The sequence below is a fragment of the Melanerpes formicivorus genome, unplaced genomic scaffold, assembly GCF_026170545.1.
Source record: "Melanerpes formicivorus ecotype bairdi unplaced genomic scaffold, bMelFor1.0.p_v2 SCAF_20, whole genome shotgun sequence".
In the NCBI taxonomy this organism is placed as follows: Eukaryota; Metazoa; Chordata; class Aves; order Piciformes; family Picidae; genus Melanerpes; species Melanerpes formicivorus.
Genome location: NW_027142372.1, coordinates 13,892,880 through 13,915,410, shown reverse-complemented (window position 1 = coordinate 13,915,410; position 22,531 = coordinate 13,892,880). Strand labels below are relative to the sequence as shown.

At 44.5% G+C, this 22,531-nt stretch overlaps 1 protein-coding gene across 1 annotated transcript in view; it reads left to right on the top strand.

Moving 5' to 3' along the window:
- The window catches only part of CMIP (c-Maf inducing protein), a 60,816-nt gene that overhangs the window by 12,659 nt on the left and 25,626 nt on the right, over window positions 1–22,531 (top strand). Inside the window, exons 3-9 of the mRNA XM_068150877.1 lie at window positions 9,497–9,658; window positions 10,796–10,837; window positions 13,495–13,557; window positions 14,984–15,064; window positions 18,695–18,798; window positions 19,376–19,480; window positions 20,688–21,041. Coding sequence (XP_068006978.1) covers window positions 9,497–9,658; window positions 10,796–10,837; window positions 13,495–13,557; window positions 14,984–15,064; window positions 18,695–18,798; window positions 19,376–19,480; window positions 20,688–21,041 — 911 coding nt within the window. The remainder of the gene's footprint in view (window positions 1–9,496; window positions 9,659–10,795; window positions 10,838–13,494; window positions 13,558–14,983; window positions 15,065–18,694; window positions 18,799–19,375; window positions 19,481–20,687; window positions 21,042–22,531) is intronic.

Here is a 22,531-nt window from a genome sequence, read left to right as displayed (position 1 = left end):
TCACAGTTGTTTACCACTGCCTGCTCTCTGCTGCTCTTTACTGTAGTATTTAAGGTGGCAATGCTAGATGAGGCTGTGTGACCAGATGCAAGGTCCATCAAGGGTGATGAAACTGTTGTTAGTGACCGGTGAGTTGGGCAGTGGTTTCTGTAGTACCCCAGCGATCTCTCTGGAGGAAGCTAGCCATGGGATCAGGAAACTGAAGGCTGTGAGACTTGTTTCAGCAGTGCAGCCTTTGTGCAAAGGAGAACGAAGACAAGCAAATTGCAGAGCTTCAGTGGTGTTTTGGTAGGCCAAAGAGTTGCAGGAGGTTTGGGGGTTTGTGCTGATGTGGCACAATAAGATGCAGTATAAAAACATGGAACAAAGTGATGGGGCTGGTTCAGATGGAAACACTGCTCTGAAATCTGGTATCTCCCTGTGAGAAACTGGAACATCCAGAGCTCCAAAGCTCAGTGATCTGAAAATGGAAATACCCTGCTTTTCTGAATGCCTTTTAAGATGCTTGCGAGCATCACATCAGTATCCAGTATCTGTGCCTCTCCCTAAGGCTCTGCAGCTGCCTTCTGACACAAACATGTTCCTTGAGCCGTGCACATCTCTCTTGCTGACGACATTGATGATGCAGGTGCACAAGAAAGAGAAGCCAATTTCAAAGCCATTTATGGTGCTGAAGTGCTAGAAACTCAGTAAAATAATACATTTGCCAAGGAGTAGAAAGTGAAACAGGTAGGTAAATGTCCATTTGGAAGGTTCTGCTGACTGGTGAGAAGGGAGGAGGGCAGGAAAAGCTGAGGGTGCCCACTGCTAGCAGTGCAGAGTAATAAGGGATGACGTGGCTTTTTAATCCGGTTTCATATCTGGGGAGAAATAATTGCTTTGTGTGCTGCTCTGGGCTACCTAAGCTTCCTGGCATTTCCTGCAAAGTAGAAAGGGGAGAGATTATCTTTCAGAGATTATTTTTTGTCCGTGGTTACTACGATGTATAGCCTTAGTAGCTACTTACTACCAAATTGAGATGGTTTCTGAGGTGGCAAGTTCTTCCAATCAGAATTCTCACATGCCTGAAATCACTGGCATATGTTTTGCAGCCTTGCAGATGAGGCAGCATTCTGTTTTCCTGGTAAATGACCAGCTCTCTCATGCTTGAGTGGGATCTGAAGGGTGTAGTGTCAGTGTGGGGTTTTCTGCACAGCAGGTATGCTGCCTGGCTATTCTCCATGGTGGCCTTGCACACAGCTTTCCCTTTGGCAGACCTGGGCAAAGTGCAGTGATGATAAGATTGTGCTTTTCTTTCCTACACACTATATCTTTTCTCTGCAGTGGCAAAGTCATTTATTCCCACCACAGGCTGAGGGCTGGTGGATGCCAAGGACTAAACACAGCTATCATGTGTACAATATAGAGTGTATGAATGTTAAAGGTATTAGGAACCAGGAACAGTTCAGCTTGAGTCAGAGGCACTCAGTAATGGTAGATCTCTACACAGAAGCCTGCAGCAAGGACCATGCCTCGGTGGCAGTTCCAATGTCAGAGTGCTTTGTGTCTTCTGTTTATTTGATGCAAGCTAAACTTCACAGACATACAGTGCCTGCTGTAGTTTAATACTATTCCCTGTCCTTACACTGTAGCACAGTCAGTCCACTGAAGGTTTTGGAAAGTGTGAAGTGTACATGATACACGTATTTCCACTTTTCATCTAGTAATCTGCCATTTTGTTTTGTTTTGTTTTCAAATGGAATGATTTGGCTGCCTCTAGCTTGTGCTACATAATCTCAAATACAGGAGCACATCAAACTCACACCCCTCTGGAAACTGGAGCTTGTGCCAGAACACAGATCCTGACGTCCACACAGTGTCCATGTTGATCATTTGCTGCTCTGGAAAAGAGGGCCATAAATGCTGCAGCAGGCAGCAGTGAGGTCCTGAAAAAGGAGGAGGTAGTTGTGCCTAAACATGTTTGAAACCTTCTCTCTGATGATGAGTCAGAGGCTTGTTGAAGTGCTGTAGATGAAGCAGGGTGACTGGCTCCTCCCTGATTGTGTGAGTCCAGCAGCTTTGATGTGAAGATTTTTTTTCTCCCTCGTTCTTCATAAGAATTTAAAGCAATTCAGGGGGGTTTGTAACCTTCTCCAACCCTGCACTTAATGCAGATTTTTCTTGTATGTGTGGGACAGCTGTTGTGCTGAAGTTGTTGGAGCTTTTCTTTCGGTCCAACCCCAGGAGGAAGAGATGTTGTGTATGCTTAAAACCCCAAAGCAAACCCAAGAACAAGCCCACTCCAATGCCCATGGACAGCATCTTTTTTTTTTAAGTATTTCTTCTTCTGGGGAGATGTTGAATGTGATTTGCAGCCCAAGATTGCAGCTGTGTCTCTACCAACACATTTTGCAAGTAGGGAGTGGCCTGTGCTCCTGCTAGAAACATATCTGCAGTCATAGTGAAATTCCGCATAGCCAAAGCAACATTAAAAACAAACCCCGGCCTGGCTCCGGCACGAAAAATACGGAACAGCAGTTGCTGTGTGCAGGATGAAAGCTGATGTTTTGCCAACCTGAAGTGTAAAGCTGGTGCTGGAACTGGGGCCTGAAGAATGGGAGTGTTTGCCAAAAGGAAATGGAAGCAGGGATGGAGGGTTTCGGGGAATGCATCAAGGCCGGCCGTGCCAAAAAGCGCCTCCCCTGTGGACAGGTCTGATTACGCTAGTCGCTGCCTTAGCCTGGGCAGAGTGCAGCTGGAGCCATGCTGGGGCTTCTGCGTTTTCTAGCTGGGGAAGTGGCATCTTGAGTGCATGGCTGAGGGAGAGTTGAGTTTGAATGGGCCAGCTGTGTTCCTTTATGCAGGGATTTGAGAGAGAGAGGCAAAACCAAAGCCCAGCAAAACCCAAACCCCCTCAAAAACAAAGCCCAGTTACTCTGCTTGATAGTGGGATGGTCTGTCAAAGATGACCTCTTGCCTTCCCATTAGGGGGCTAGAAGAAAGTCACAATTTTTTAATTGCTTTGAGGTTTTAGAGGTGCACTCACTGTATTTGCATGCAGGTTTGTCTTCAGTGGAACCTATACATTTAAGATCTGCTTGCCCAGTGGTTTTAGTTTTGTTTTCCTTTTTGCCTTGGAGGGAATAGCCTTCCCTTCCCATCCTCTCATCCCCTCTTGTTGCTGAAGAATATCTTTGCAGTAGTCTTGAGCACCCACCAGACGGGTGCACAGCCGTGTGCAAAGGAGGTGGAGATATATAATAGACTTCAGGAGCAAGTTCTGAAATGCATTGATGTCACAGCTGCCTACAGTCATGCTGGGAGGTGAGTGAGGAGGCTGCTCTGTGAGCTCCCTGGTCCCAGTTTCACTTTGCACTTCTCTTGATCCAAGCAGAAATGTCTTTTGTCCTCCTAAATATTTTGTTTATTTCAGCATTCTTTTACTTTGCCACTGGTACTGTCCCAGTGGTGTCTGAGCAAAGGACAAACTTTGTGCCTCTGGGAAGTATCTGTGTGGTTGTTCCAGCTTGTGCATTTTTAACAGCTGAACCCACGTCACCACTTGCTGAACCCACTGAACTCTCAGCTCTGACACAGTGCTGATCTGAGAGTTTGTGGGTTCTTGCCAGGATTAGCCGAGTTCTGGAGCAAGGTGGTAGACACTGGTCAGAAAAAAACAACAGGTTAACTAATGTAGACTGGAAAAGAGGGAGATGGGAAGATGTTGCACAACCATAGGTTATCAGCATTCATCTTGCTTGTTGTGGCTCCAGTGCATGTTGATGGTGCTTTTACTTTGGGGTGCCATGATCTAGCAGTTAGCCTGGAGGCCTGAGAATCAGAAGACCTCAGCTCTTCTCTGGACCTGAGGCACCATATGGCCTCAAGAAAATCACCTTGGTTTTCTTGCTCTGTTTCTCCTTCTTGTTCTTAATACTCAAGACTGTGAGCTGCTTAGGGTGGAGACTGCCACTTAGAACCATAGAAGCAATGAGGTTGGAAAAGACCTCAAAGATCATCAAATCCAACCCATCACCTGTCTCATGACTACTAAACCATGGCACCAAGTGCCACGTCCAGTCCCCTCTTGAGCACCTCCGGGGACAGTGACTCCACCACTTCCCTGGGCAGCCCATTCCAATGGATAACAACTCTCTCTCTGTGAAGAACTTTCTCTTTACCTCCAGCCTAAACTTCCCCTGGTGCAGCTTGAAACTGTGTCCTCTTGTTCTGGCACTTGATACATTTATTCAGAGCATAGATTCCTGGGTGCCCAGCTCAGTGCAGTAAATAATGGCAGTTTCATCAAGATCTTTTTTATAGGAATTGGCAAAAACCGAAGGTTTAGTTAGAGCTTAACTTAATATTCCCCTTCAGTTCTCTGGCCTATGGCAAGGAGCTTGTGGGCAAGTGAGCCTCAACCAAAGGAACTGTATTCAGAGAAGTGTACTAAGCAGAGAAGTTGATGCACTTCAGCATTTAGCACTGGGTAAAATGAAAGCATGGTAGAGTGGAAAAATCTGCTGCTGCTGTTTTGTAACTGTTTAGAGAGCTGCACATCAGTCTTCCTGTGCAAAACCTTCAGAAGGTCATGAAGAGTTTGATTACTGCAGCATGCGCAGACTGAGATCCACAATTGGGAAACGTTTCTACGATTGTGGCCTGGCACAGACCTTTGAGCCTAGAGTGGAACTTTTTATGGACTTAAACTTTTCAGCTAAGGTTGGGGTCTTTTTGTTTGGTTCTTGGGTTTTGGTTTTGTTGGTGTTTTTTTAAATTTAACATTGTTAAATAAACACAGTGCAGAAGGCTTCCAGTGGATCCATGTAGTGATTTAAGCCCATCTGTGGCTATCAGGGAAGCTTGTTAGCAACGAGGTATTCTTACATATTATTCAGAACACTGTGGTGTTAAGTGATGCCTGCTAGTGTGTAAAGCAGCATATGGATCAGGCTGAGTTCTGGGGATGCCATGCCATCTTTTTTCTTCATGAAGGTAATGAGTTAATAGACAAAATGCCAGCAGATGGTGCTCAAGAATACATGGTACAGCTCCTGGACTTCGTAGGACAAACCAAGCATGTGTGTTGAACGTAGCAAGCAACTCTTCCTCTTTCTTGTTAAACAGGGTTTTAACAAAATGTTCTAAGTGCAGTGGAGAAAACCATTCTGGTGTCTGCTGTCTGTGTTTTCCCCTCTTTGTATATCCGCACCCAGGAAGAGGCGCCTCCATTTCACATAAGCACCATCAACACGAAGCTGTAACACTAGCTTGGCTCAGCCATCCCCGCAATGAGCCGGGGAGGACCTCTGTGCGGGAGGTTGACCTTTTCCCTTTTGCTGGAACTGCCCTCGTTGCTCAGCAAGAAATAAACAATTGCTGGCACACACAGCCCTCAAAGTCAGTGTACGTTCCTGCAGTAGCTCCAGTTTCTCCAATAAAGAAGTGATTAGTTGTGTGCCGCGGCACGGTAAAGGGCTGAGGAGCAGAGAGCGAGAATTTAACAAGCTATTCTGGATGATGATTGGCAATTAATTTTTTTAATGCAATGGAGATAGTATTTGCCAATGGGAAGACAAGTTCCCAAGAGTACAGAACATTTCCTGACCATGAAGGACAGGGACAAACAGGGATGAAATGTGGTCATCAAGAAGGCTAACTTCATCTTTCCCTTTTTGGATCAGCTGCGCCGGCTGCTTTAAGATGTTCCTGACATGAAAGAGCTTGCTAGAGTTGAAAAAGGCAGTTGTTCCATGCTGTCTCATTTTGTGCATTAGAGTCTATTTTTCTTAGATGTTAACTACATCATGATTATCATCCTTGTCCAAGGAAGTGGTGTGTGAGCAAGGGCTGCAGGACGAGGCCATTATAGGATAGAAAAACATATGAAGATGTGACTCAAAAAGGGCTGAAATTTCCTAGGCTCTCCTGAACTTTCTGTTCACAAAAGGGCTCAGGAGCTTTTAAGCTGATGGGAAAGCCCACTGCTTTCAGTCACATTGACTTGCTTAAGAACACTGGGAAAGTAATTTTTCACGTATGAACTCCAATTTGTCCTCCTCTAAAATAGCACCGAGACTTAGGTCTTTCAGTTTCTGCAAGACTTCAATTAATTAGAGTGATTTGAGAATGAAGGATGCCCTGTCAGTGTCACCTATTCCCCATGCTGCTGCTTCTGGGTGCTTAATAAATCCTGTGGTTTTGCTTTTAAAGTCAGCATAGCAAGATTTCAGCGTGCTGCTAGCTGTGTGGTTCTGGCTGGTCAGTAACCAGGAGGGTCAAATTCCAAGCTGGCATGTGTTATTTTCACTCACATAAATTGTCACGGGGGCTGCTGCTTTTGGTGAAATCCCACTGAAACTGGACTCCTGCTCCAGTATTTTTCTTGTGCGTGCTGTTAGTGATGAATGTTGTGTGAGCATTTTCAACAAGCAAAGGCATCTTTTACACCTCCATGCCGAGGGGAGCGAGCTCCTGGCACGTGTTGACATGCCTCTTCTCCCATACGGGTCTTTACCAGGCAGCTTTGCTTTTAAGCTCGTGAGTGATTATTTCTCCTTGCTCTGGAGTCAGCGCAGGTAGAATAGAGCAGATGGCTAAGTGCTTGCTGATACACAGAAAATTGGCTTCTGTTACCCACTGATAGGTTTCAAGCTTTAATTGAGGCTTTCAGCAAGGCGCTCAACAGTGAAAAGCATTCTGCTGAGAAAAACAGCAGCGTAACCATGGGCAAAGGTTCAGGACAGCAGAGTTCAACCCTCTTGGGGATGGCTCCTCTCTTTCTCTATTTATTTCCCCGCTGCTTTCCCACCATCATCAAAACTTCTGTAACGTTGCCTGCAGATTGCAGCTCAGTCTGTCAGTGCAGTGCGATCCTCTGTGCTGACACTGTGGAGCAGAGACTGATAAGTTTGGAGTTTGTGCTCCTGGCAGGCTCAGCACATCTGCAAAGGTAATTGTCCCCTGATGCTCCCTTTTAGTCGCTGTTTGCCTGATCTGAGCAGCAGCTTTTGTAGGTTTCCCTTGCATAGCAGGGAGTACAGCTCCTGCTGTTTTTCCCCCTTATGTACGTCAGCATCATCAGAGTTTTAATTTTTAATGGACATCTCTAAAAGGGAGAGGAAACCTCCCTTGCTCCTCCCTCCCCCCAAGCAAGAGTGGATCTGACAGCGGAACAAAGATGTTTGTGGTAGGGCTGTCTGAGCAGCGTCCTGTTGGGCAAGAGGGTTTCCTTCAGCAGCTATCCCCTAGGCTGAAGGAGCTGCTCTCCAGAACTGCGCTGTAACTCGCCCAAGCAAAGGGCAGCCCAGAGCAGGCAGGCATTCAATAACCCAGTGGTCTAGCTCTCATCTTTCCCCTGCCTCCAATTCTTACTGGGCTTTGAATTGTGCTTTGAATCTTATTCCATCATTGTACAGGACTAAGGAATACATTTCAGCATGGAAATGTATCTGTTGAGCTGGCTTTGTTTGGTGGCCCCAGTCAGTCAGGAAGGAGTTGCTTCAAATTACAGAGCTGGCTGGTTGGCTTTGAAGTTTAGTTTATTTAGTGCTGGAGTGGGTCTAACAGAAAGGCCATAAAAGAGGCACTTCATGAATAAGAGAAATTAAACTCTGTGAGGAAACTCAAGTTTCCTAAAGAGTCTGAGGCATCTCTGATTATGGTATGAGCTTAAAAAAAGCTGGTGGACCTTCTCTGCCCCAAGGGGCTCAGAAGTACAAAGATTTTTGCTCAGTTCTGAAATCCCAAACAGATTTGATGGTGTCCACAACCTGTGTTTTTATGTTCCTTTAGCTTTTCAGTGCCTTGAAATACACTGAAATGTGTGAACTACTGCTAGTGTGCTTTTGTACTTGCATGGTTTTAATTAAAAAGATAATTGGATTGCTTCACCAGCCTTTACATTCAGCACTGTGCCACCTTCTTCCCTCTCTAACAACACTGTCAAACCCAAGGCAGCTGAAAGCTGTATTTTTCTGTATTGTTCTCTTCTCTCGTGTTTCAGATAGGGGTACAGAGGTGACTGTTCTGTGTTGAGCATCAGATCTGGTGCCACAGTGGGAAGGAAACAGCTCATAAGCAGAGAGCCAGCCTGTTCAGATGGTTCCTGCCGGGCTGCCCGCTGCGAGCCGAGAGGGAAATGCCCTGTAGAAGCGAAGCTCCAAAACAAAATAAACCAAGCAGAGCAGACTGACCCTTTGGAAAGTCCTCTGCCTTTATTACACTGACAACCTATAGCCCAATGTGTGCAGCTGAATCTGCAAGCTGCATGACATGGGCAGTGGAAGTGCTGCCAAGGAAAGCAAGATCCATTTTTAGTGCAAAACACCGATGTTTTCATGCACACAGAGATGTGCCCGGCCTGAGCTGGTTAATGAACCTGAGCATCTATCAGACTTCTTAACACCCCTTTCACCAGAGGACCAGACTCGCTCAGAGAGCAGTGGTAGGGTGTGTGGACTAAACAACACCCCAGGGTCCTGGCAATGGCTCTTCATCAGCCAGGAAATCTGCTTCCTGGCCAGCTCCAGTGCTGCCTGCTTTGGCAAGCCTCTCCTGGTTCTACTGCCTGCTCCATGTTGGTTTTGGGAGTGGCGTTTTATCGCTCGTCATCGTTTCCTTCAACTTCTAGAGTTTCATCAAGCCACCTCTGGGAATTTGGGAGGGTGGGTTTTCTCTAAAGAATACTATTTATAATGCTAAGCAGCCTCTGCTCCAGTCATTTGTGGCAACATGGCTGCCGAGGAGGTAAGGATTGTCTTTTGCTTACCAGCTGGTCTGTGCACAGGGCGATTGCTGAAGCAGCTTGGACATGGCCAGAAGCACGGCAGGGGCATGCAGAGGCCTGGAGCAGCTGGGATTAGGCAGTGAGGAATGCTTTGCTTGAGAGGAAATGCTGTTGCCTGGAAGACTTGCAGACTTTATGAGCTAGTTTCTGTTACAACTGTAAGGTGATGGTGTGATTTCTTAACATCCTTCAAGACAGAAAAAACCCCACCTGTGGCTCTACTGAAATATTGCACTTTGATGAAAGGGAATTTAATTAATACTGGATATGAATTCACCAGTTAGCAATGTCCAGTAAAGTACCTGTAGAATGATGTTTTGATGGCCTTTCTCTCTCTCCCCTTTCGTAATGACTAACTAAGTCCTGTGAAAAGAACCTACAGCTTTGGAAACAGTGCAATAGCAGGCATCAGTTATGAGTCTGAGAAACAAGGTGCTTGCAAGAGGAAAGGATAGGAAGAAAGCTGCTGCAGAGCTTAAAAATACATTTTGAAGTGAAAAAAGAGAGTCACAGTTTTCATTGCTTCCACAGAAGAAACTGATTTGGGCATATGAGGTTTTCTTTTCCATTTAAATGTTTTGAGTACAGCTTTGCACGAAACAAAAAATCCAAAACTCCAAATACAAAGGAGCCCACTTGACAGTTGCTTGTAGGAGGTATATATCCAGACAGTTTGTTTTCAAGGGGTTTGTAGCAATGTCAGTGTGACCCTTTCATTTCTTCTTGCAGAAAAAGATTTACAAGTACAAGAAGGTGCTCAGTAACCCCAGCCGCTGGGAGGTGGTGTTGAAGGAGATCAGGACGCTGGTGGACATGGCACTGACGTCTCCGCTTCAGGATGACTCCATTCACCAAGCACCACTGGAGATTGTCTCAAAACTGCTCTCAGAGGTATGACCTCAGCAGTGCTCCTGAAAAAAACCCCATTTAGTTTCACCTTTAGATGAAAGACAAACAGTTAAAAGTTTGTGAGTGTGTTTTATTTTAACTCGGGCTGTCAAAATTCTGCCTTTGAGTCTGCTCGTGACTTCTGCTGACTTGAATGGAATTTGTACTTGCTGGAGAGAGGGAGAATTTGACCCTTGTTAGGTAGGTCTCTAGAAACAAAGCACGTCTCTCTTGAGGCTTTTTTTTTTGTTGTTGCTGACTATTTTTGGTAAATCTATTATGGGCCTGATTTAAACCTGATTTCAAGTCAGTGTTAAAACTCCCCTTGACTTTCATTCCTTTGCCTTTGTTTCCACAACCAGTAATTCTTCTAGCAGTATTTGGGTACCAATAAATTCATTGTGCAGCTATTTTACTATTACCAGTGCTGACAAAGAAAAATGTTTGACTTCTTCAGGGGCATCTATCCTTCTTCTGTAGCATCTATTTCAGATTGTTAATGCCAAGCAGGTGTTTCATGTCTTAGCCCTGATGTGCAAAGGTTTGTGATAAGGATGAAAGTTGCTAGCTGTTTTTCTTGCAGCAGGCAGAGATATTAGCAGCTCACAAGTCTGTAAACTATGCTGCTGATTGTGCTGCTGAGAAAGCCAAAACCAAACTCTTCATGTAAATTGATTACCTTTTACTGCTTCCATGTTTGAAGAAGGAATTTTGGGAAAACTGCAGCAGTTAGTTTATTCCTAACAAATGTTACACAAGAGCACAACAGTCGTCCTGTGAATGGTCATAGGAACATACAGCCTGTCTTGAGAGACCCTTTTGAAGAACTGTATTGCTGGCTTCAATCTTCCAACTGCTGGACACCTTCCCTGACATCCTGGTGTTAGTATGCTCAGCTTTTATGGCTGGGATGACTTGAATCTGCTGGTGCTGAGGGGAGAAATGGAAGCTTGCACAACTTCTCTAGCAGGCAGTACACCATGTTCTTGAAGAGAATGATTTTCCTTTGATGCCTTTTATTCCGAATGTGAGGAATTGCAGTCTTGAGCCTTCCTGCTTGTGTCTGGTGGTAGCTAAGAGGACAGTGTATGCTGACGTGCCAACTCAAGCTCACTCATTTCTTCTGTTCAACTCTTTCAGAACAACAACTTAACCACTCAAGACCACGAGAGCATTATTGTGGTGAGTATCTCGGTCAAAATCTGAAGACAAGCCTGCGTTGTTCAATGATACTTCTGTTACTGCTTGCCTCTGTTTCAGTGAAGTAAGGCAGCTCTGAAAGTATTTCCACCAATGCTGGTTAACCTAGGCAGGACAAACCTGTTTGCTTTACTAGTTTTTGTGTGGCTTTGTCATTTATATTATCTTTGTTTCATTTATATTATCTTTGTTTCATAGATGAATAACAGTAGGTTTTCCTCATCACCTTATGTGTGAAACATCACACCATACTGGGGATCTCCCAGAGTGGCCTCCTTATGAGGCTATACAGTGCAATGTTCATATCTCTAGATGTACTTTAAATAGTCAGAACCACCCCCCCATCATTTCTAGATGTGCCCTATAAAACTCTTAGTTTCCTGAGCTTCCATACACTGCTGATGGTATGTGAGCAAGTGACTGTTTTACTAAGTGTGGTTATGTGTCTGTGTCACTGCAGTTTTAACCTCCTGCTTACTTGACTTAGAAAAATACCCTCTTCAACTTGCTGCTTTTCTGTAGGCTGTGTTTATTTAGACATAGAAATAAGTGAATCAAATAGCAACTCTCTTCCTTGTGCTACAAAATGCAAAATCTTAACAATTAAGCAGAGAGGTGGAACTTGGTTCCCCAACACAGTAATTTAATTCCTGTCAAACAGTCTCCAGGAGATTTTCTCAGTAATCTAATCTAGAACCTCACCACCACCTGATTGTATCACACCTCCATGACTCTTTCTGCAAAATGACAAGATGGCATCTACCTGCAGTAGGTGTGAATTGTGGTTAACTGCTGCTTAAGATACCATTTTAGCTGGAATCAGTCACTGAGATAAGATTCTGAAGTGGTGTTTACTTTTCTTTGAGGTCTGCTGTAGCTTCTGTTTCACCCTAGTGCAGAACAAGAGGTCACAGTCTCAAGCTGCACCAGGGGAGGTTTAGGCTGGATGTTAGGAAGAAATTTTTCATAGAAAGAGTGATTGGCCATTGGAATGTGCTGCCCGGGGAGGTGGTGGAGCCACCATCACTGGAGGTGTTTAGGAAGAGACTTGATGGGGTGCTTGGTGCCATGGTTTAGTTGATTAGATAGTGTTGGATGATAGGTTAGACTTGATGATTTCAAAGGTCTCTTCCAGCCTGGTTAATTGTATTCTATTCTATTCAAGTGTAATTCAGACCCCCAGTTACAACTGGTTATTTTAGGGGAAGGATTCTTTAATGAAAGTGGTCAGGTGGCCCTGCTGAGGTTGGACCAGGTGGCCTCCAAAGGTCTTTACAGCCTGCAGTGGTTGTGCAGGCTAAGCCATGACCTGCTTGTCAGGGTCTGTGGTGGCCATTCCCTACATTCAATAAGGCCTGGGCTGAAACAATAAAGCTTGTTTCTGTGAGGCTGACAACCAGCCAGATACAGCTCAGATGCAATGGTCCCCTGACAGTTACCAGACAGGTATAAGCACTTGGGGATTTTGCAGTACATGGCTCCTGTGGTTTGAGAGGTTCTACAGCAAGCACCCCAAAAGATGGATTCAAGGAAGGTCTTGAGGTCAGGTGTTGGCTGGGGAGTGAGAATAGTCTAGTGTCACCAAATAGTGTTGTCTCCTCCATCAGTTCACTGTTGCTGGACCACCACGAAAGGTAGAGTGAGCAGCTGCAAAAGGATGACACATGACAGTGAGCAGAAACTTCACAAATGTTATGTGAAAACAAAACAGACATGTGCAGATGTGCTTGAGTTGCTTTGTTAAAATGCACATTAATCTTGACCTGTTTATGTGGGAAAGGGGCTGTTGTGAAACCTCCTCACTGTGAGCAGACTCACAGAGACTGAAATCCTTAAGGAGACGAGAGGGGGAGTGAAAACCTAAGCCGGTTGCCTTAGTAAAATTCTAGATGCCATCCAGATAAAATATCTGGTGTTCAGCAGCTTAATACAAAATGTCCTAGCTGTGGTCTTAAGTGTCTTCATTTTAAATGGGTACTGGGAATCCCTTTAGCTCAAGGCTGGAAAAGCCCAAAGGCACCATCACGTTATTCTGGTACCACTGTCTAATTTACAAAGGAGGTAACAAGATGAGTTCATGACCTCTAATGTATTTACTGAGCACATTGGTTTGTGTAGCAACAAAGGAGGAATGGTTGATCTCAGCTGTCACAGAGTTAGGTGCTTGATTTTGATGAATAAGGTTCTCCAAGGTCAGAACAGGGCTATATAACTTTTAGTGAGTTATTTCTCACCAAAAGAGCTCTTTCATAAAGGTTGTGTGCATCTGTGGTGGGTTTCTTTTTGTTTTGTTTCTTCTATAACTAAAACAATGAGCCAGAATCATCCCTGCTGTATTACATCCTAAAACAATTGGTCTGCTCTTGGTTTCATTTAAACCACTATAAAAGTTGTACTCCTTTTGCTGTGCTTTGTGTATTTCAAGTGATGTAGTTAAAAGCAAAATTTTCCAGGGGATGCATAGTGGAAGTGTGCTTGAGCTCATGTGTGAAATAAACACAGGACCCCTCTAATGTCTCTGGTGATGCTTTTGTCCTTTTTCAGAAGTGAGCTTTTTATTCTCCCCCCAAGGAAAGTACTTTCCTGGAAAATGCTTACTCCACTTGAGGTCCTGAATTAAACTTCTCTCTCTTTTAAAGGCAATTGCACCTTTGCTGGAAAACAACCACCCTCCTCCTGACCTCTGTGAATTCTTCTGCAAGGTATGAGAACAGCTTTGCTTTCTGAAATCCCATTGTTGTGTATGAGCATAGCTCTTTGAGGAGCTGCTTGGTTTTGTCCTTCTATCATGTCCAAATTGATTTCAGGTTTTGGTGAACACACAGTGAGACTGGAATAGTTAACAGCATTGTTGTGATAAACACATTCTTGTCGTTAGTACATCAGACTGCATAGTCCTAATACTCTATGAGAGTTAAAATCTTCAGGCTCTCACACCTCAATCTGGGCACAGGAGATGTCCTACTGCATCTTTTGTTTAGCTAATGCAAAAATTATTGGAGTCACTATGTTCACATGACTTAGTAGTGGGATCCACAGCTCAGTCCTAATGGTATTGTGTTGCTGGTAATGGCAGTGGGGAGACTGTAAGAGCCCATCCTCTTTTCTGGTGAATGCATGCTTGTGCTGCACTTTGCATCTTTTCCATGAACTTCTGAGTACTTTGGCTTGCCCAGCTTCTGAATGTGAAAAGCCTACTTTTCCTTGAGGCCTGTTTGTGTTTCAAGTCTGCTTAAATTTGCTTACTGATGACTGAGTATGCCTTTGTCAAACATTCTGCACGCTGCCTTTGATTTACATCCAGAGCTATTCAGCAGCTTCTTCCTACAGCAATTCAAATTTCAGACCCTCCTCTATTTCATTTTTATAAGTCAGTTTTAGAAGCATGTCTGGCCTCAGACTCAAGACATTTTTATTCCTAGGATTTCTATTATTCTTTTTAATCTGCCTTTGTTCCTCACCCAAGCCAGGCACCTAATTATGTTGAAATGTGTGGAGTGGGCTCTGTTTAGTTGCAGGAAGTAAAACAAGTTATGAACTTCCCCTCTTCAGAAGTAAGTTAGACAAGGCTAATGAGAAGGCTAATGTATCTTCAAAACTGACCATGCCTTGAGCAGGGGATTGGAGCAGATGGGCTCTAAAGGTCCTTCCCAACCTCCATTACTCTGAATCATACATTGTGATTGTATGTTTCAGCCTGTGAGGGGAAAGTGACTGGTTGGTACCCTCCAAGATCCATCACAGGTTTTTGGTCTAGGTCCCAAAGGATCTTTGTGCCATTACATGGCCTGTGTGTACATGTCTTTTTTGTCCTCAACTCCTTCACCTTTAAAACTGTTGACAAATTTCAACCAAAATGTAAAAAGTGCTAGAAATCCCCCAAATACTGCATTCCAGTGAGCTTTGTGAAGACTAGGCACTAGCAGAAGAAACTCGAGGAACTCCTGTGGCAATATTCTATTAGATGCCAGCAAATCCATAGGAAGGAGCAGTGTTACAAGTACCAGGGACGTTTAATTTAGCTCTTGGATCTTGCTAATCTTGAGGTAATCCATGCATGGGGTGTGAAGCCAGAGCAAACCTATGATAATTTCTGCAGCTCCCAAAATGACTTCTTGCTCGTTACAGCACTGCCGAGAGCGCCCGCGGTCCATGGTTGTGATAGAAGTGTTCACACCGGTGGTACAGAGGATTCTCAAACACAACATGGTGAGTCTGCACGCTGGGGGAACTTGGCTTGGAGAAGGTTTACTGTTCTGCCACCTGCAATGAAAAAAGCACAGGGATAACTAAATCTAACCTCCTCAACCATGAGTGCTGTGTGTAATGTGTGTTGCTGTATAAATGCAGAACCAAGCAAGTGTTCAGTGGGACTTTCAATAGTGTCCAAGCAGAGCCATGAGGTGAGGAACATTATTTTTTTTGGCAGCAGTGCCAGCAAGTACATCTCCAGTTCTCTCCCACCTGGCTCTTGGCTTCTTACTTACTCTCTAGATGTTATGCTTGTAGATACAATGGTTTAAAATCTACTAACCAACAAAATGAGATGAGAGCCTCACATTTTTTCTTGAAAACCTCCGGCTGTGGATTGCATTTTTCTGTAGACTCATGTCCAATGAGTTGTTACCAAGACTTCCTGGATTTCCTTAGCTTTCCTCCTATTCTTCCTTCTCATTCCAGGAATCTTGTCATTTTGTGATTGTTGTCTCCCAGGCTTTCTGTGTTCTCACTGCTGATCTGTTCCTTGCTAGTAACTCAAATGGACATGATGATCTTGAAGGTCTCTTCCAACCTGGTCTGGTCTGGTCTGGTCTATTCTATTCTATTCTGGTCTATTCTATTCTATTCTATTCTATTCTATTCTATTCTATTCACAGTATCAGTCAGGGTTGGAAGGGACCACAAGGATCATCTAGTTCCAAGCCCCCTGCCGTGGGCAGAGACACCCCACTCTAGATCAGGCTGGCCAGAGCCTCATCCAGCCTGGTCTTAAACACCTCCAGGGATGGTGCCCCAACCACCTCCCTGGACAACCCATTCCAGGGCTTTACCACTCTCATGGTGAAGAACTTCCTCCTCACATCTATTGTATTCTAATGCTAGGAGACTTCACTGTCAGCTTGCTTTCTCCACCCTGCAGAGTAGGTTTTGCCCCACTGACTCTGAAGATGTTCTCCCATTATCCATATTCCTTTCCTGAGAGATGCCTGGGTGTTTACCAGCCCTCCCATCCTTTGTGGCAGATGAAGTTTCCTGCCATAGTTTTCAAACTTGCACATAGAAATTTTACTTCACAATGCTGTGCCAAAGAGTAAGAAATAAATAAGAAACTGCAGTCAGTTCACTTGGCAGTGATCTCATGCCTCTGGAAGCCCACAGTCGAATCCTTTGCACTAACTGATACAATTATAGAGACTGTCCGCTGTCCTGCTGTACCTAGCATGCCCGCAGTAGAAATCAGTTGATGTTTGTTTTTACAGTAGTAGTATTATTTGACTCCTTGAGTTTACAGAACTAGGTGGAAAGCCCAGGATGGCAGAAAGGTCCTGTTCCTGGCTCTCTGCCTGCACTCTGCAGACATGTAAACATGTTTAAATATTCTGTAGCGTTCAGTGAAATATTCTGTAGCTGTTATTCTTGGATTCCAGATGGAGGTTTTTTTTAAAGCATCCAGAGCTCTTGAGGGGTCTCAAAATCTACATGCATAGTGGAATGCTTGTATTTGGTTAGCTTCAGAGAATCGGAGGTATTTGCCATACTTAGCATTTGCAGATTGAAAATCAACATGTCTGTACCGCAGCGTGCAGGCAGGGACTTTATGTTGTCCTCTATTAATTGGAGTGGATTTGGGGCACTTTACTGCTCTCCAGGGACTTCTGGACTGAATAGTCCTTCAGAGAATGTGTGTGTGTGTGTAAATAAAGCTGTCCTTTAGGTGGACAGAGTTCTTGGCAGTAAACTTCATAACCTTAGGAAGCCCTATGCATTTCAGCGTGCTTAGGGCAAGAGACCTAGCTGTCTGTCCCCACCTTTGGCACTAAAGTGCTCTGTGCACTTTGATAACTTCATGACAAAATTTGTTCCACAGCTTCTCACCTATAAAGTGGGAAAAGAGTATTTCATTTATCTATCATCTTGAAGTCTCAAAAGAGCAAGGATAGCTTTTTGTCTTGTTGATACTACTGGTTACTTGCAGGACTTGGTGACTGTTTTATGAAGAGATGTTTGGGGAGTGCTCAGCTCTGGATTTCAACTGCTTTTGGGCTCAGCCCAAATATTTGCATATAAGCACTGTTGTTTAGGTATTTTTATACCAAAAAATATTGATGGTGTACATTGTTGTGTAGCTGGTATGGTGGCAGGGCAGCATATTCTGTTTAGGGAGAGATGTTATTTTAGAGTGGTCACCAATGACATCCTCTTTATGATCCCTTGGACTTTCAATCTAACTTGAATTAGGACACTTACACAGGCTGAAAAATCTCCTAAACAAATTGCAGCTGCCAAAGCTGTCTTGCAGGAAGTGTTCATGCAAAGAAATGGCACCAAATGATACACAAAACACAGCTCTCAAGCCTCTGAACCAAGTGGATTTGCACCTGTCGGAATGAGTTGTTAGGAATGTAATGATTTTAATTGCAGTACCAAGGGTGGAATCACCCACAGTCCCTTCGCTGGGAGAAGTTACCAGGTAGCCTTTCAGTACCAGCAAAAAGTGACACTTAGTCTTGAAGGAGTTCTGCCTAGACTGCTGCTCACATTTTGGACAATTCTATCTGGCTGTAAAACCTTTGAGACATGTCACAGGCTGAGTTTTAGTCTCCTGCTGCTCATAACCATCCTGCCTTAACCTAGGCTGTGCTATAGGAGTGCCTGAAGCCAAAGTAAGTAACAGAAGGTTTCAGTGTTTCAGGAGTGTGTGTTCCCTTTTACAGACCACCAGTTCATTATGACTTGTGACATTCCCTTACAGTTTCAGTTGCCATTTATTTTTTCAGGATGGCTTTTTTCCCACAGCCAGTTGCTTGGGGGATAACTGGGAGGCTTTGTTTGGCCTCCCTCGGTGGGCCTTGTTCACCACTTGGAAATTGAGCTTTGTAGTTCTGTAACACCTGAGTAATAAGGTTAATTCTGTGTAAATGTGAAGAAATGTGCTGTGGAATAACACTCACCAGACAGCAGATTTTACTGCTTTCACATCTAAAAATAGCAGGTGATGTGAGGAGAAGCAGGATTTCAGTTAGCAGGTGCCTTTCCAACTGCGGGATTTGAAGAAAGGGGCTGTTGAGCTCACCTGTCAAATTCACACAGTAGCTGGAGTAAAATCCCTGGGGAAAGGACTGATCTCTATTTTATACTTGATTGCTTATTGATAGCATGTCAGAGAGATGCTCTCTAAACTCAGAATAGGTGTGATGATGTCAAACACGGGAGATCAGAATTATTTTGGGGTTTCAGTTAAAAAAAGCCAACCACCCAGTTAGGAGTTGAAGCAAAAGCATGCAATGGAAAAACTGCATTCCAAAATAAAAGTATAGTCAGTGTGTACCAAAGAAATGTATGTGCAGGTAGGAGGTTTGGTTCATTTATTCCCCCCCTCTCCCTCATTGGATGTCTTTTGTTTCAAGGTGAAAGAGGAGAATTTGAAAGTATGTCACTATTAGTGGGAAGATCGTTACTTCAGCGCAGAGTGATACTGTGCCGTTGAAAGCTGTCAGCAGAACAACAAAGTGAATATTTAAGGCACTTGCATTTGAGCTGATTTCTTTAGAGAAGTCCCAGTTTTGATGTTGCAGGCATGTTTCACCCTCTTCACCGAGTCTCTCCTTTTTTGGACAGGATTTTGGGAAGTGCCCTCGGTTGCGGCTGTTTACTCAGGAGTATATTCTGGCTTTGAATGAGCTGAATGCTGGAATGGAGGTGGTGAAGAAGTTTATTCATAGGTCAGTTCCATTTGATTTATGGCAGATTTCCAGTTCTATATACATGCTTTGCTGTGTTACTTCTCCTGGCCCTGCTCATCTCTTTGCTGGCTGTTAAGGGTAGCTGATTCTTGTTGGTACTGGAAGACAGCAAATAAATGAGAAGAGTCCATGAGGCATGTTGCTAACGTCTCTCTTTGAAAAGAACTCCTCAGTTCTCAGATGTGGCTGTGGGGTTCTGCCCAGTTACACACTAGAAGCTAGTGGACTTTGCTGTGTGTACAGCCTTTTCATACATCTAGATTCAGAACTTCTTCAGAGAGATGCCAGTTAATTTTAGATCACATAATGCTCAGTCATGTGAGATTTTTGGGAGGACTGTACAGATAGCACATCACAAAAAGTATCAATGCACGTTAGCCTTGTTCACAAATAAGGCTGTTGGGTAGGGATTTATAAGGTTAACATAACTGTGGGGTTAACTGTGGCCCTTCTCAGGATTCCCCAAGGTTGTCTCTTCCCTTCTGTCACTGTGTTCTGCCTGGTTTTTCCTCACAGAAATCTTTCTCACAATGGTGTCTTGGTTTTTGTTTTGCAGCATGCACGGTCCAACTGGACAATGCCCCCATCCCAGGGTCCTACCAAACCTTGTAGCTGTCTGCTTAGCAGCCATTTATTCATGTTATGAGGAATTTATCAACAGGTCAGTATGAATTCCCAGCTGACCACGTGTTACTCACTTTCAAACTCATGGCATCCATAAACAAGATTGGTGTTGAGCATGGTTGTGGGGATGTGAGAGTGCGTCTTTGGTCTCATTCTGCTTGTAGCTAGGGCTGCATGTGGGAGTTCTGGCCAGTCACATGCGTGGTTTTGTAGCTATGTAGATATTTGTTACACTCTATCTGCTTGGAAACCTGGAAGGTGCTGAACCTTCCATTCACTTGTGTTCACTGTGGTGAGTACAGAGCAGGGCAGTCTGTTCTTGGACATCTTTGGCATCCATGCCATGGGGGAAGTGCTGGTGGTGCAAGGAGCTCAGCAGTTCCCAGGACAGAAGTACTGCAGGCTACTGTAACTTCCCAGCTGAAGCTCAACAGCCAGCTGATCTTAGGTGCTGTTGAGCTGTTCCTCTAAAGCAGACTGCAGCCATAACGAGGATTTGTAGGGCAGCAGAAGATGAGAGCGCTCCAGAAGAGTCTGTTAGATTTAAAGCACTACCCAGGGCAATTTGCTCCCTTTCTGGCACATGAAGTGTGTGTTAAAAGCAAAGGGAAGGGTGGGATCTTGAAGAAGGGGTTGTCTGTAAGTCCCTGTGTGTATCTGCAGTGTTGAACCTGACCTGGTTTCACACTGCTGGCTTCGTTATTGTGGAAAGTTTGATTCCTGACAGCACAAAAGAGAGACCGCAGTTCTTGACATGAGCCAGTTTCCAGTAGACACTGAGGGTTTCCCTCTGCTGTGCTTCCTCTTTGTTTATGCCTATCTGACTTTCCTCATGGTAGAGCATGGACAGGGGCTGCTTAGTGTCCAACAAAGATTCCAGACGCAAGGGCTCCAGACAAATGTCTGGGCATGTGCTGTAGCCAGATACATACTTGGGCATGGATCTGTTACAACTTTGCACAACTTGGATGGGAAAGTTCACCTTTATACTAATCTGGCATGTCAATTAGAGTAATGAAAGGCTTGAATCTTGGTGGAATTTGGGCTGGAGAGCAGTCCTGTTGGACCCTTTTGATGTTTTTAATTGATTTCAGTAATCTGATTAGATGGAATAAAGCAGTCTAATGGGCTGGGGTGAAATGTATTGGGAAAGCTGCAGAAGCTCTTGATTTCTCAGTGCTGCACTCTCTCCTGCTCTCTGCTGTTTCATCTGTCTGTTGAAACTGCTTCTGTTTGAAATTCAGTCGAGACAATTCGCCAAGCCTGAAGGAAATCCGGAATGGCTGCCAGCAGCAGTGTGACCGAAAGCCCAATCTGCCCCTCCGCCTTCTGCACACGAGTCCCGACCTGGTCTCTCAAGAGGCCACCTTGACCGAGTCCCGGCTCAAACCAGTTATCGTCACTTCCAATGAGATCCACGTGGAAGTGGAGCGAAACAACACAGCTAATCAGAAGATGACAGCCAATGTTGGCAATGACAGTGAGCCCAACCTGATCGACTGCTTGATGGTCAGTCCTACCTGCAGCACCATGAGCATTGAGCTGAGTGCCCAGGCAGACAGGATCCTTGGCTGTTACGTGGAGATACTCAAGATGCTGTGAGTAACTAGTTTAAGCAGCTTTTGGAACAATGTCATCTTAACAATGGGGGGCTTTTCCCACAGGCCTGTCATCTCCAACATCTGTGGCCAGCAAGCACATGGTCTAAATCTAAATCCAGTTCTGGAGAGTCCAGCCTTTGAAAGAGACATCTGGCACTGCCAATACGTTCTAAAAATAGCATTGGGAAGATGAAAATGGAAAGCTTATTTGTGCAATGAGCTGCAGGCATATTAGAGAAGATGGTATGTTGTTGCAAGTGGTTTCTGGTTTGTTCTTACCCAATTAAAAAAAATAATCAAAAATCCCTTTGTTCTCCTTCATGGCTCTCAGGGCTGCCTGAGACAGAGCTAGAAAACACAGGTCAGTGCTAGGCTGAGTGCCTGTGCAGTGATAGGCAGCACTGCTCCTCTGGCTTCAGGAGCTGGATGAGCTCAGGGCCTTTTACTTAGGTGTTTTACCTTCAAGTGTTTGTAGAAGTGTTATGGCTTGCTCAGATTTACTTGTATGAGAGTGGAGCCTCTCTTTGTCAACCAGCTGCGTCGGTGAGGTGGCCCTGTGTTAAAGAACAACTGCTCAAATGGGCTCTGCAGAACAATGGCTCCATAATTTCCTGGGAGGCAAATCCTCTGAATATCTTCAAGAGGAATATGCAGTAAAAAGTTCTTGAGGGAAAAGCTTGGCTTTCTCTTGGAGAAATAAAGGAAAAGGAGTAGCACTGCAGGTGGGCTGTGGAATGGAAGTGCAGTAAACCAACTCACAACTTTGTCGACAGTCAGCCCTGCTGCTGCTGAGTTGCAGTATGTCTTTGGGCATATTTCTACATCAGTTATTTTTACACCATGTAAGGCTTAATGAAGGAGTAGTTGAGGATTTTGGAATGCAAGATAAAGTGGGTGAAATTTGGACTCTCTTGTAACCCACAAGCCTGTGGCTACACTGAAGTCAAATGCAAATCTGGGTGTATGCTCTTGAGGAATGTAATGAAGTTCAGCTGCTGTGATGGAAGATTTTTGTGCCAGTTTTTCCCCATGTCTTTCTTTCCCCCCCTCCCCCCAATACACAGTACCAGTTTTCAACATAATTCTTCACTCACTGCAGAGCTGGCTTGCAAATGCATAAATAAGCACACACTCAGAACTGGAGACAGGACAGGTGAATTCCAGATACTGTTCCCATTAGATTCTTGAGTGGGAAGTTGATGAAGGCTAATTTTATTTCCTCACCCTCTGGCCTAGCCTCTTTTGCATTAAAAATGCACAGCATCTGACTTTGCTTCATCTGGTGGCTTGTAAGCCTTCACAGACCCAGTTGCTGCACTGAACACGCTCTGTATTTATTCCCATCCCCTTGACTCTAGATGGTTTCCATAAACACTCCGGGCTCTCTCAGTCCTGCTGCTGGCTTGGATGCTGACTCACTAAGCATTGACGGTTTTGATTTCATCATGCAGCTGACACACACTTAGAAACAAATTCAGGAATGGGCA